This window comes from Cuculus canorus, chromosome 5, assembly GCF_017976375.1.
Source record: "Cuculus canorus isolate bCucCan1 chromosome 5, bCucCan1.pri, whole genome shotgun sequence".
NCBI classification, from domain to species: Eukaryota; Metazoa; Chordata; class Aves; order Cuculiformes; family Cuculidae; genus Cuculus; species Cuculus canorus.
This window is the reverse complement of record NC_071405.1, coordinates 11,903,905-11,916,466: the sequence shown is the minus strand read 5'-3', so window position 1 is coordinate 11,916,466 and position 12,562 is coordinate 11,903,905. Positions and strand designations below refer to the sequence as shown.

General features: G+C 35.7%; 1 protein-coding gene across 3 annotated transcripts in view; it reads left to right on the top strand.

Moving 5' to 3' along the window:
* The window catches only part of LUZP2 (leucine zipper protein 2), a 190,336-nt gene that overhangs the window by 84,339 nt on the left and 93,435 nt on the right, over positions 1-12,562 (top strand). For all 3 annotated transcript variants that reach the window (XM_054068772.1, XM_054068774.1, XM_054068775.1), the window contains exons 4-5: positions 1,061-1,142; positions 8,439-8,501. In XM_054068772.1, the coding sequence (XP_053924747.1) occupies positions 1,061-1,142; positions 8,439-8,501 (145 nt within the window). The remainder of the gene's footprint in view (positions 1-1,060; positions 1,143-8,438; positions 8,502-12,562) is intronic.

Genomic DNA, 12,562 nt, shown 5'->3' with positions numbered 1-12,562 from the left:
TTGATCACTTACTCAGATGCCTCAAATTTTGTTCTTTCTGTGCACTGTCAGCACTTTGAAATGATGGCATCTGTTTATACGATAAGGGAGCTGTGTTGTGCTGATAGTGCATTGGTTTCATGCTGCTTAATCACTATTTCAATTGAATCTGTTCTGAACTAGTGAAATTGCTAAAAGTAGTAGAGTTATAGGTTAACAAGAAAGGTGGTCCAGCAGCTCGCAAGTTCTGTTCCTGCATGAACTACATGGTTTCCATTCCAGTGTAGTTTTCACCAGTCGAAATTATTATCTGTATGTAAAGCCAGTTCTGTGTTGGTCTTCCATGAAAACGTATCCGTGCAAGCAGGAGCCTTTAAAAAAGAGCTCTTCAGCTGTTTGGAAATATGTCACTCATCTACTTTGCCACAGCTCCAAAGTGTATCATAATGCTGTGGGCAGAAAAAGATGACCAACAGAGGTTCTCATCCGTTTGTAATGCTCACAACTTGGAGATTCTCCAATTCTCTGACTGCATCAGTAACGTGAAGGTTTTGGGTTTTTTTGGTTTTAATAAAGCTCAATCCAATTATCCTCATGCTTTTCTTTTTTCTTGTACAATTGTATGCTAGAATCATCTACTAAATTTTGTGTCATTTCTCTCCAAAAAGAGCAAGGTGAAGGCTGAATTTTATCAGAGACTTACTTATTTCTTATTTTTAAAACATATGGACTATTTCTTATTGATAATAGTGTGGTTCCATTTTGGTGTGTTTTCAATAGCCCACTTTCCTCATTTTTTTGGTGCCAGTCCTCTTTGCTAGAAATGATATACTGTCAGATGTTTTGCACAGCAAGCTACTCAGTAGATGTAAAAGGTGACTGATTTCCATCACAGATATTTTTTGTCTTGCGTTGCCACTATAGTTCCTGAGGTCATTACGATTCTGTTAGCAAGGCACGTAGACACAGTACATCTGCCTGTTACTCTGAATAATTAAAGAAGCCTTTTCTTGATTCTGAAGAATTATTTCTTAATGGGCACTCGTGATGAAGTTTGTATTCTGTGTTTCCAACAAACTAGGGAAGAAATGAAATCTCTCCAGGAGGCCTTTCAAAAGCAACTTAATGAGGCAACTGAGAAAGCAGAAAAGCAGCAGGCTACCGTGAGTGATTCCCTGTCCTTCTTTCATTATTTTTGTTTGTTTTTTCTGTCTTTTTAAAATCCTTCTGCTTTGAGAATTTGTCATTATCTCAAATAATTTGTCACGTAACAAATTTGTAGGGTGCTTGAAACTGAAGCTGCGTGAGAAAATAGCTGAAAAAAGTTTAGATGTTCAAACACACTAAGATCCCTGTCTTCACTAAGAAGATTTCTTTCTGTGGGATTTAGGTGCATGTATACTTGGAGATTTGGGCCTGGAGACAAGCATAAGTTGTTTCTCTGATGATGTAATCTTTATGGACCCTCATGTCTCAGCTATACTAATGAACACTGTCAGATATCGATTGGTTTTTTATTTTTTTTAATTACTACTGATATTCAGCAACAAATTAGAGTCGTAGTAGAGTGTCCAATTTTGACCATAACAGATCTAATTATCGCTATAGGAATGTACTAAGTGCTGTTAAGATTTCAAGCTTTGATGGTGTTCTGTTTCTGGATAAATGGTACAATTGGATGGTTTTTTGAATAGTATTGTAATGCTGTGGGGCATAAATACCCATGTTTTCCTATTGCAGAAAAAAACCACAGTAAGATCATGTTTTCTGATTAATTCTGAGATGTAAAAAGAATTTTTTTCCTATGTCAGTTAATAGTATTCCTATAAAACAAACCCCACTGAGCATAAATTGACTAGATGATCTCCAGAGGCCCTTCAAACTTCAGTCCTTCAAAACTCTGGACTTTAAAACAAGCTGCTAGAAGGGGTTTATAGATCTAGGTTTAGTTTTATAGGATGGACACATTCCCACTATCTTTTTCAGCACAATGGATTCTAATCCTACAAATTAAAGAGAGAAAACATATTTTGCTATTTAATCCTTGTATTAGATTTTGATATTCAGACCTAATTCGACTGTGGGTTAACTAAATCTCAGATGTAGTGAATGAATTATTTGCTCTGTTGCTCTTTGTGATATAGTGCTTTTTTTAAACTTGAGCAGCAGTGCCTTGTGCAAATTCAATCCACACTAGCATTGGGGAATAGCACAAGTGTTCTATACAAGTCGAACAAAATCTTCTGTTAGCTGTCATCAAAAATATTAGCTAGGGCAGAAACCAGGAAAAAATGCTCTGAGTTTATAACAGAACTTGGCTTGCAGTGTTTTCAGCTGGTTGCAGAAACTGAATTCTTGAGCTGTATTCTAAAACTTGCCGATAACAAGATACTAAATTTGCCACTGATTTGAAGGAAAGCACTGATTTTAAGGAAAACAAGAACTATGTCCTTGGTTTGTGACACTTGTTTCTTTATGCCTCAGGGTACAGTGTACATAATGAAGCTCACCAGTACAGTGAGACTGAATGAATATTCAAAAGGTGCTTCAGGTTCCTCAGATGACACCTGCAATAGAAATGGAAATAAACATTATTACTGTCACACAGGATTACTTTACACCTGATTTCTCCATGTGTTTCATGTCTTCCTGAAGGCAATATGAATGCTATGAAAGAAGGTGTAGGTACTTTGAGGCAAGCTAGAGGAGGGGAGCTCAAATTTAATTCTTATTTAATGAATTGTGAGTCTTGTTTCTAATCTAATTTAAGCACAGTTTATTCTATTTATTTGGTGAAGTAAATTTTGGTTTTCATTACAGTAAGTAATAGAATTACGTTTCTCAAAGCCATATGAATAAATCACTGGAGGGGGGTTGGTAATTTTTCTTTTCTGCACTTGCTAAGGAGGCATAGTGCAATGCTTACTGTATGTTAACTGGCTGTTTATATTCATTGGGGAACACCGGCCTGAAGGTGTTCTTTGTTAGTTAAATGCAAAAGTATAAGTAAGAATTTACAAGAATGAAGTCAAGTCACATGAAAAATAACCTGGAGAGTATCCATGGACTCTGACCAAACTTTAAAAAGCAAGGGAGTTGCCACAGCAGTGCACGATGGTTCTTCTCCAAATCTGCAACATATGGCAAGGCTCTTCCCTCTCAGTTGCACAAATGATTAATCGGAAATGGTGTCATAAACATTCTTATGGATACTTGTCCATTGTTTGGCCTTTTGGGATTAGAGAAGGCAAGAGTGGTAGGCCAGTAGGAAGTTGCTGGTTGGTACAGCCTTGTGGAGGGCAGTCAGTGGAGCTGCTGCTAAGTAGTAACAGCTTTCTGAGGGTAGAAGCAGCAACCGGGACTTCAAGAAGCGATGAGGAGATATAAAGGCATTCCTGAGCTTTGCAATACTGATCACACTGAGGACAGATCTTGTAGCCCTTAGCAGGAGTGAGCTCTCCTTTACTGGGTCCTTTGTCTTCTGCATCTGTAGCACTAATGTGTGAGGAAAAGCAGCAGTCTCTGTTTGAACAGGTCTTTTCTAGAAAATGTATGGCACACCTCAGATAATTTTATGCCTCTTCTTTCAGTTGCTCTATCCAGGATAGTAAAACGTGGAGAGAAATGCCATGATAAAAATTATTTAAGTTTTTAGAGTATTCCAGTGTTGCAAAGTTTGAGGTCAAACACAATCTTCCAGAAAGCCTGCGGTTATGAGGTAACTTCTCTACAGACCGTCTCACGCTAGAACAGTGGACTATTTGTACGTTAAAATGCATTTCTTAAACAGTGAAAGCTTAGTCAGAAACACCATAGCGGGTTTAGTTATACAGCATGTATATAAAATGTGTAAGACATCCTTCCAAATAACCTGTTTTCCTTTATAACGATTGATGAAGGTTGCCAGACCTTTTTGGTCTGCATTCAATGTGAAATACCTAAGCAATTTATAATAGGTTGTTACGCAGTAAGAAAATTAATGTCAAATGGTATTTTTAAATATGAAGCAGAACCACTTCTTCCAGAAGCAGGATGATGTACCGTGGACTAATTTTCACTTTTGTTACCAACGAAGTGGAGGTCAAACGGCAAATAGAACTTGAAACTTCTGGGGGTTGTTTTTTTTTTCCAGTGAATTTGCATAAATGGGGTAAGCAGTGATTCTGTATTTCTGCATTAGGTTAACAGACTCTTAGAGCTATTTGAAGGAAGGCTCTTCACTTGGCTGTGCTTTCTGCTAACTGCCTGTGCCTTAAGAAATAGCAGGTTTTTTTAGGAAGTGACGTTGAGGCTTGCAGAGTTGTTTTCCATTGACTGCAATTAAAGTGTATAAAAAGAGCTGGATTGTTCTTGATGAGAGAGAAAGTAAAGAAGGAAACAGAGAAGCAGGCAAGAAAAGTTTGACTCGGTCGAACAGGGTTAATCTGTATTTTACATTTTGTTCTTGTTTGCATTTTATAATTTTTAAAAAGGTATGGTGATGGAATTGTTTGACAATGCAATTATAGTACTGTCTGTCAAAATAAATGAGAAAATAGGTTTCTGTAAACTCCTTTTTCCCAGTGTTAAGTCTGAATAATGAAAATTAAGTAACACATTATGCATGTCATAAGTACAAAACCAAACAATACAGTTATTTTGAAATCAATAGGATTTTTCTTAGAAATAAAAGACTAACAGAATATGGAGAACTTAATTCAGTGTTACTCCCAGTCGAGAATCTTAAGAATCATCACAAACTCATGTCTTGCAATACTTTTTATAACAAGATCTGATATTCATTTCACTTCAGAAATGTCTATTTTGTTTAGTAGCAGTTCTTGTGACAGTTCATAAAGTCCTAAGTGTCTCTTTGGAAAAAATCTGTTTTCTTAATTAAAATACAACTTACATCTTGAAAGATTCAATTAAGAAATCCTAGTAGGTAAAAATATATTCAGTGTTGCTTTTAGAAGTATTTAACATTTTGTGGAACACTTTTTTACAAAGGAAAGTCTATTTCCCATGTTCTTGGTAATAGCTCCACCAGTTCTTTCTGGCTTTTGTAGTCAATTCCTACACTATAACTTGAAAATTAGATGATGAAAATTAATATTGAGTAGGATAGGGTTTCCAGACATTGCCAAAATACTTGTGTGTTAATGAATATATTCCAATTCCACCTTAACTGCCCATAGTTTCGTCCTGAGCAAGATACAAGAAATCTGGTGGTAAGCAAATAAGCATAGAGCTGAGCTTTGACTGTGCAGTGATGATGCTATATTGGTATTCTTCCATCCTTTGCCTGTAGTGAATAACTAACTATTGTCTGACTGTTAAAATTAGATTACTGCCATCTGCTACAGCATTCTGTATTTCGATGGGGGAAAATTTAATTTGAACATTTCAAGGTCACAAACTGCTGTGAGTAAAGGCCACTGGATGGAAGCTGTTACCTTTTATAAACATAATGAGCTCTGAAACACACAAAGCTCCAAGTACCTTGAATGCCTGTCTCCAGGAGACAGAAGCAGTGTCCTTGTTTAATATTGCAAAGTTCAGCTTAGAACAATATATTTTCATTAGATATTTTCATAATTACAGCTAGATAGTAATTAAAGGCAGCCAATATGTGGAAAAAAGTGAATGTCAAACAAGAACAAAGAACGAGTAGAAAGGATGAAGAGATGTAGAAAGTTTCTTAGTTTCAATTTTTCAATTTCTGTGCCTTTCTTTTTTTTAGAGGTGGGTGCAAATTTTCACACTTGTTAATTATGCTTTCAGAATTGGTGACTGAAAGTAGAATTTTTACATCTTTTCTGGAGAGTGTTATTATGTCCTTGGGACTGCCTGAAAGCATCATACAATGGCCTGATACAGACTGATCTGCCTTAAAGCATGAAATTATACAAATATGATATCTGACACACAGAAAAATGAGACTCTGCCCATAATTATGTAGCAAATTAAGAAAATCAATTATGTTCACCTTCAAAATATTTCCCTTCTGAGTTGGCACTCAGCTGCATACAATGCTGCCAACGGTCAAAACAATTCCACAATTCAGATCATTTTCTGAAAGGCTGTTCAGTATCTCCATCATTTTTGCTTTCACATCTTCTACTGACAAAAAAAGGGTTCCTTTGAGCACGAATTTGATCCTTTGGATCTCTTCACCATAAGCCTCAGTTAAGAGTTGAAAAATAGTGGATTTCTTCAGTTTCACAAGAAGATTGACATTTACACTTGCACACCAACATTTTCCAACTGAGGATAAGAAATCATCTAAATTTGAATACATGTCCACTTGTACTTAGAGAATCGATTGAGTTGAGTCTTTTCTCACTGTGACAGGTTAAAAGGTGTTTAACATCTGTTTGTCTCTCCCCTCAAGCTTTTGTTTCCTGAGCTATAGGTTTAGAGTCAGGATTTTTTGTGTAGATGTACTTAAATGGATAGGTAGGGTTATCTCGATATTAGCTTCAGTAGCCAAGCCATATAGATCCATCCTATGTAGCTCTCTGTAGCTATACTTCATGACTATGTGGCTTTTCAGCTGTTGGAGGTTATGTAAAAGAGCTTTAAAAGTGCTAATATAATATGAAAGCAAGAGTTAGTGACTTTCTAATTAATACTTATATTTCTTTTTAAAAAGAAAGGAAGTTTTCATGGTTTAAATTGTTCAGATAAGCTAAAAGTGTAGGTTTGCATTATTTTAACACGTTCATATGAGTGATATCAGATGGATATGTGTTACTAGTAATTAACGAAAAATGCAGGTTTTAGTAAGAGATAACTGATTTCATTAACAGTGCTGTAGTGTCTTAAATGTCTCTCCACAAGAAGATCCGAGGTGATATTTACAGGTTATGTATGGAGAGCACACAGACAATAGTTCTGTTATCATCTCACTGTAATTATTTCATATATATATTCACATATTTGAAGGACTATTAATGTTCTCTTGACAGATAGGACTAAGAAAGAGAATACTCTGTTAAATAAAGGTCGGGATATCATTTTTGTCAGTATTTAGTGGTAGCTTACAAACCTTCTGAGCAGATGAAAAATCAAAACCTACCATGTGAATAGTTATTGTATTTTTCTTTCCTGATCTCATATTTTGGTAGTGGTATTTATTTATGGTTGTGCAAAACCTATATTTATTATACAGTATACATGGCTAATTTTCTGGATGTGAGTGCTAGGCAGGTGCTGAATATACTCATCTTCTGTTAAAACATCACCATTAGCAGTAGCTGGATGTGTAGTTAATATTTCCACAGCCAAACCAGTAAGGCAAAATTTTGAAGGAGTGTGCAGAAGAAGTGCAATTTATGCATGTCTGTCAGCCCTGCTTTCATGGACCTCCTACCCACTTTGATTTCTCAAGTGATGCTACTGTTCTCTGGCTTCTGTTTTGAAAACAGATGAGTGTGATGTTAAGTCCAGTGATGACTTTTAAATTATTGACATCTGTCTGCTTGAGTGTGGACAGGATTCTAAGAAGAGCTGTCATTTCATGCAGATTCACTGTCATTTTTTATCTGTGTGACATCCAAGCCATTAATCTTATGTCAATGTCTCTATAATCTAACTCTACTTTCCTGTGTATGTAGGTAGGCTTTTGTATCAGTGGGGGAGAGAACGCAGCATGGGGCATTGAGTATATTGGGGTGGAGATTTTGCTAATTGAGGTGTCCAAGTACATCTTCCTTCAAACCGAAGGGAATGTGTTCACTCCTACTAGTTGTTTTTTACCATTATGTTTCATAAGCTGGGAGGAAAGGTGAGTCCTGACAGAAACTTAAACTGCTTTGTAAAAACAACCTTTGAAATTGTTTGTTTAATTTCCAACTTAGAGCTAAGATGGGAATTTCTGCTTTCTAAGACAAGTCATTGAATGCGATAGGAACTAAAGACCATATATGAATGCTTTCACACAGAATATACTTGATTCTGCAGTTGACCATGATGGAATCCTGGATTTTATCTTATTAAAACTAGCAATGTAACATTCAAATCAAATAACTGTATTAGAAACCTGCCATTGTAGATACTGAGTTCTTAGTGGATTAAAAAAATTTAGATTATAAAAATAAGTTAGTATTGTAAAAATTTGTTATTCTCTGAAGATCACCTCGGGCTTCGTTGTGAAAAAAAACCACTATGTCTACTGGTAAAGTAAACCTCTACTAAGTAAAGTAAGCCTATCCATGTACAGTGGTTTTCTTTTCTGGATTACAAGTTTTCTAGTAAATATCGTTCTAATTGTGGATTTAAAAAATACTTAGCTGTGGCCTATACTAATTTGATAGGTAAGCAGAACTTTTCTAAGATAGCTTATTGCTAGAGACAGACAGAAGTTTAGTTTTGTTTTGTTTGCAAAGCTGAGAGTACAGTTAAAAAATAATTGATGTTTAAACTGATGGTTAGGTATATTTCAACAGCTCACACTCAATATTTCTCTAAACTTGTAGGTTAACTTTTTGAAGACTGAAATGGAAAGAAAGAGCAAAATGATCCGCGACCTCCAGAATGAGGTAAGAGGAGCATTTGATTGGCATCTTTATTCACAGTTTATGCTGAAAGAGATTATGGTTTGGCTTTGTATGTAAAACACATTGTTGTAGTAGCAGAAAGATAAAGCTTCAGTGAAGTACTGTAAAAACAAAAGCAAACAAAAAATAACAGTGTATATTTAGAAATAGCATTCTACTGAATACAGCTCTTGACTCCTTGCAACTGGTGCATAAGTCAATAGCACATCTTGTTAACTTTTACTGTACTTATAAGTTGTGCTTTTTCGGTAAGAAATATGTAATTCAGTGCTATAGGTTCTTGATACATGGTGAGTCTTTTATTCACAGTGTTGTTGCATGCTTTAAAAATAACAAACAAGAGAAGGGGAAAGGAAATACAGTCTCAGACTTGGGATTCTTAATAAAATTTAAGAAGTCCACATTCCTAAAATGTTTTATTAAGCTTTGTACGTCATAAGCATTGATCCCAAGTTGTTACATTTTCTGTTTTTCACAGAATTTCTCATTCAACTTTCTGCTATATTTAAAATGTTTTTAACAAGCAGAGGTTGTCAAATTTGGGCAAACTTAGATTTGTGGCAGATGCTATAGCCCATTAAGTATCCTTATGTATAGTACAGAAAAAGAATGGGCTGTTCTACACCATTACTGAATGCTATTCAGAGGAAAAAACATGCTTCTTAGTCTCTTAAATAGTGGCCTTGATGACTTTATCTTTTTATTTTCTTTTCTTAAACAGTTTATAGCAGGAAATAAAATACTGGATTTTAAGGACCTTTTTACTATGTTTCTTTTCTGTAGCAGAGACATGAGCAATTTCTATTCAAATCCTGAGTCACATTTAGTCTACTTTGTGGCCAACATCAGAAACTCTTACTACCTAAATATGAAGTTCCTATGTAAGCTTTCCATACAAAGTGTAAATACTTCTGTTACAAACATCATACACACATTTTGCTTTCAAATAAACAAATCCTGTACTCATTCTCCTCTAGATAACAGAGAAGAAAGAGAATTAATGTGGATGATGCTGGTCATGTGTGTGGGAGATACCAAGTACGCTTCAGATACTGCAGTGGTGGAGTTTATGTAAATTATATTTTTGCAGAGCTTGCACTTTATTCCTTCTGAAGACTGCAACCTACTATCAATTTTATGCTAGTTTATATTTATTTTGTAAGAATTTGTCAGTCACTGGCAGTTCTGGGAAAATTTCATTTTCAAGCTGATTTTTCACAATTCATTTTGGGAAGTAGTAGTAAACTACTTCTCAGGGACTGAAACAAAATGTGTTTACATTTCATATGTAAAATATTAAAAAATAATAATAACTTGAACAAGTTAAAAATTTGGCCATGCTCTTCGTATTAGCCTTTACCTGAATGGGAAAAAATATCTCTGAGTTTGCTCTAAAATGCTTCTAAGGGTATTCTTTATAGAAAATATCTGAGCTGCTTTGAAAGTACTTCTCGCACAGTGGTAGTGTTCCTGCATTTTCTGCCCCCCAACCTCTTTAGGTAAGGGCCTTGCACAATATATATAATAGATTTTCTGTAAATAGGTAATGAGTCTACATTGAGTATAGCTCCAGTTGTGGATAAGCAGCCTGCACGTTTGCTGACTGATGGAAAACATGTCCCTGTCTAATATGTTTTTCAACAAAAGTTAATTAAATGGTCTATTTAAAATTCACATAGGGTGGATGGCGCTACCTTGGATGGGTAGTTTGATCTCAGAACTCATCCTAGATATTCAGTCATTTTGAAATTTGATCTTGGAATAGAAGCTTGAAATGTTTGAGCAGTATCATATTTCTTCTTTCTTATTTTTTTCTCCCCAAACAATTTGTCTAAATTGGGATATACTTTGTTTTTTCCATTGCTTCATTTCTCAAAAAAACTTTGCACTTGAAAAGTTTTTTTTCAGATCATCTCTTGTTCTTTTACCAGCCAGGTTTCTTGCCTTTGTCTGTTCTGTCCAGTTCCTATGTTTGCTCTTCTAAACTTTTCGGAGTTTGGTGCGTATGAAAACTTGGTCTGCCTAAAGCCCTTATTTAAACAGTTATTTTTGATGTCTCTAGTTTATGAGAGTGCAGATATAGGGTCAATCTGAAACACCTGCACATTACTTTTTAACACACAAAGGAAACATGGTCTATTTCAGTTGCTCACCTGTTATTTAAGCCATGTTCTCAGTTGTGTTCATCTGCAGTCACAACAGCCTTGCTGTTTTTTTGCACTTGTGATCGTTGGATGCTTTGCAATTGAAGCTGCTTGTTCTAATAAATCATATCATCCTGATCCTAGTGACCATACAAAATCCTTTCACATTGAACACAAGTTTACTTCATTAGTAAACATCACAAATAAATTTCGGCCAGTGGCAAACCCCAGAAGTCACTGTGATGTGATGCATGGTGCTCTGGATGTGGCACATGAGTGTAAGTCCTCATGCCTTTTGAATTACAAGAACATAAGAAATGCTTAGTGATCCATCAGTCTCAGTATTTTGTCAGTGAAAATGGCAGTAGCAAATGCTATTAGGGCAAAGTGTGTGAGCCTGCGTCGCTTCCCTCAACATCTGCAGTCACTGGGATTGGGATGTTAGAAGATATATTCCTTGCAGTGTATATTTATGAACCTACTGACCATTAGTTTCTCTAAATCATTTTCTGAGGTACCTCCACAACTTCTTATACTGTAAAATTACCTCTTCCTTCACTATTTGTATTTAACTTATATTTCTTTTAATGTCTTTTCCTGTTCTCCTTCCCTTGAGCAAGTTTTTTTCTAGATTACAAGTCGTTCCATGTGTACCTTTCTTAGCTTTACAGTCATTCAAGGTTTGGGGGCTTCTAACGCAGCATTTTTTTAACAGCTTCTAGGCGTTTTGTATGTGTTTTGATCATTTGACTGCTTCTTAAAGAATTTGTATCTATTTGTCTTATTTTTGCGTAGTACACTTATATGAGATGAATGTCTGCATGCTGGATTTATGTGTTTGGCTGTCCTCCACGATAGTACGTGTTACTACACCTCGCAGTTACAAACATTCTGCCATTAGTTCCTTTTGAACTCAACCAGAGGAAACACTTTAGAACAAACCAGAGTAACATCTCTGCTTGGGGGCTGCAGGGCCAGCTGCACTTATTTGCTGTGTACCTTCTTTTAGTCGAAGTCTTTTTCATGGTGTAATTGTGGCACTCAATTAGGCTTCAGTCTGGTTGGGGCGTCTACACAATATGGAGAATGAAAAAGGTTATGATTTCCCTTAAATATCTTGGCAGATCCTTGGAGAACAGATCAATGTACAGGGAAAAGTATGTATGTAAACTGAGTGACTGACATTTATGAGATCAGAAATGAGGAGTACTTTTCGTATGTATCCTGCCACACTTGGTTGTGATTTTGTCTGAGTTTGTAGGGAAGCACTTTGACTACAGAATGGCAAAGAAGATAGAGAGAGGTTTTGTGAGTCACCGACTGGTTCCTGGAGTCCTATATAAATGTTATTTTGGGCATCTGTGGGACTGAGGCTTCTGAAACAGCAAAAAGAAATAGCATCTTGAAAAATGGTAATTAAACTTAGAGCCATAATTAGAGATTATGATTTAGATAAGGAGAATGCACTAGGCAAATACATTTTCAGTTTTCTGAAGTCTTCAGCGATGTATTTTGTACTCTAGCTCACCTGCTTTTCTTTCTTCCTCCATATGTCCAATTATGTAAGATTTAACTTATCATTCAACTGGAATTATTCAAAAAGAGCAGTCTGATTTGTATTACTCATCTCTTTTAAGTCTTAAAAAGAGGGGGGAAAAAGTTCTGCTGAAGAAAGAGGCCACATTCATCTCTAGGGAAATAGTGAATTAAGTCTAGAAGGTCTAAAAGGAACTGAAGAGTCTTCCAGTATTTCTCCACATGTTTGGAGTGTGATGTGGGAGTAAAAGAGTAAATTTTGAAGAAAGAGAATAACAACAAAGACTCGTTTAAGGGAAAGAGACTTCATATCATATGCAGCAAAAAAGAAACGAGGTGTAGGAAAAATGCAATAAAGATTTG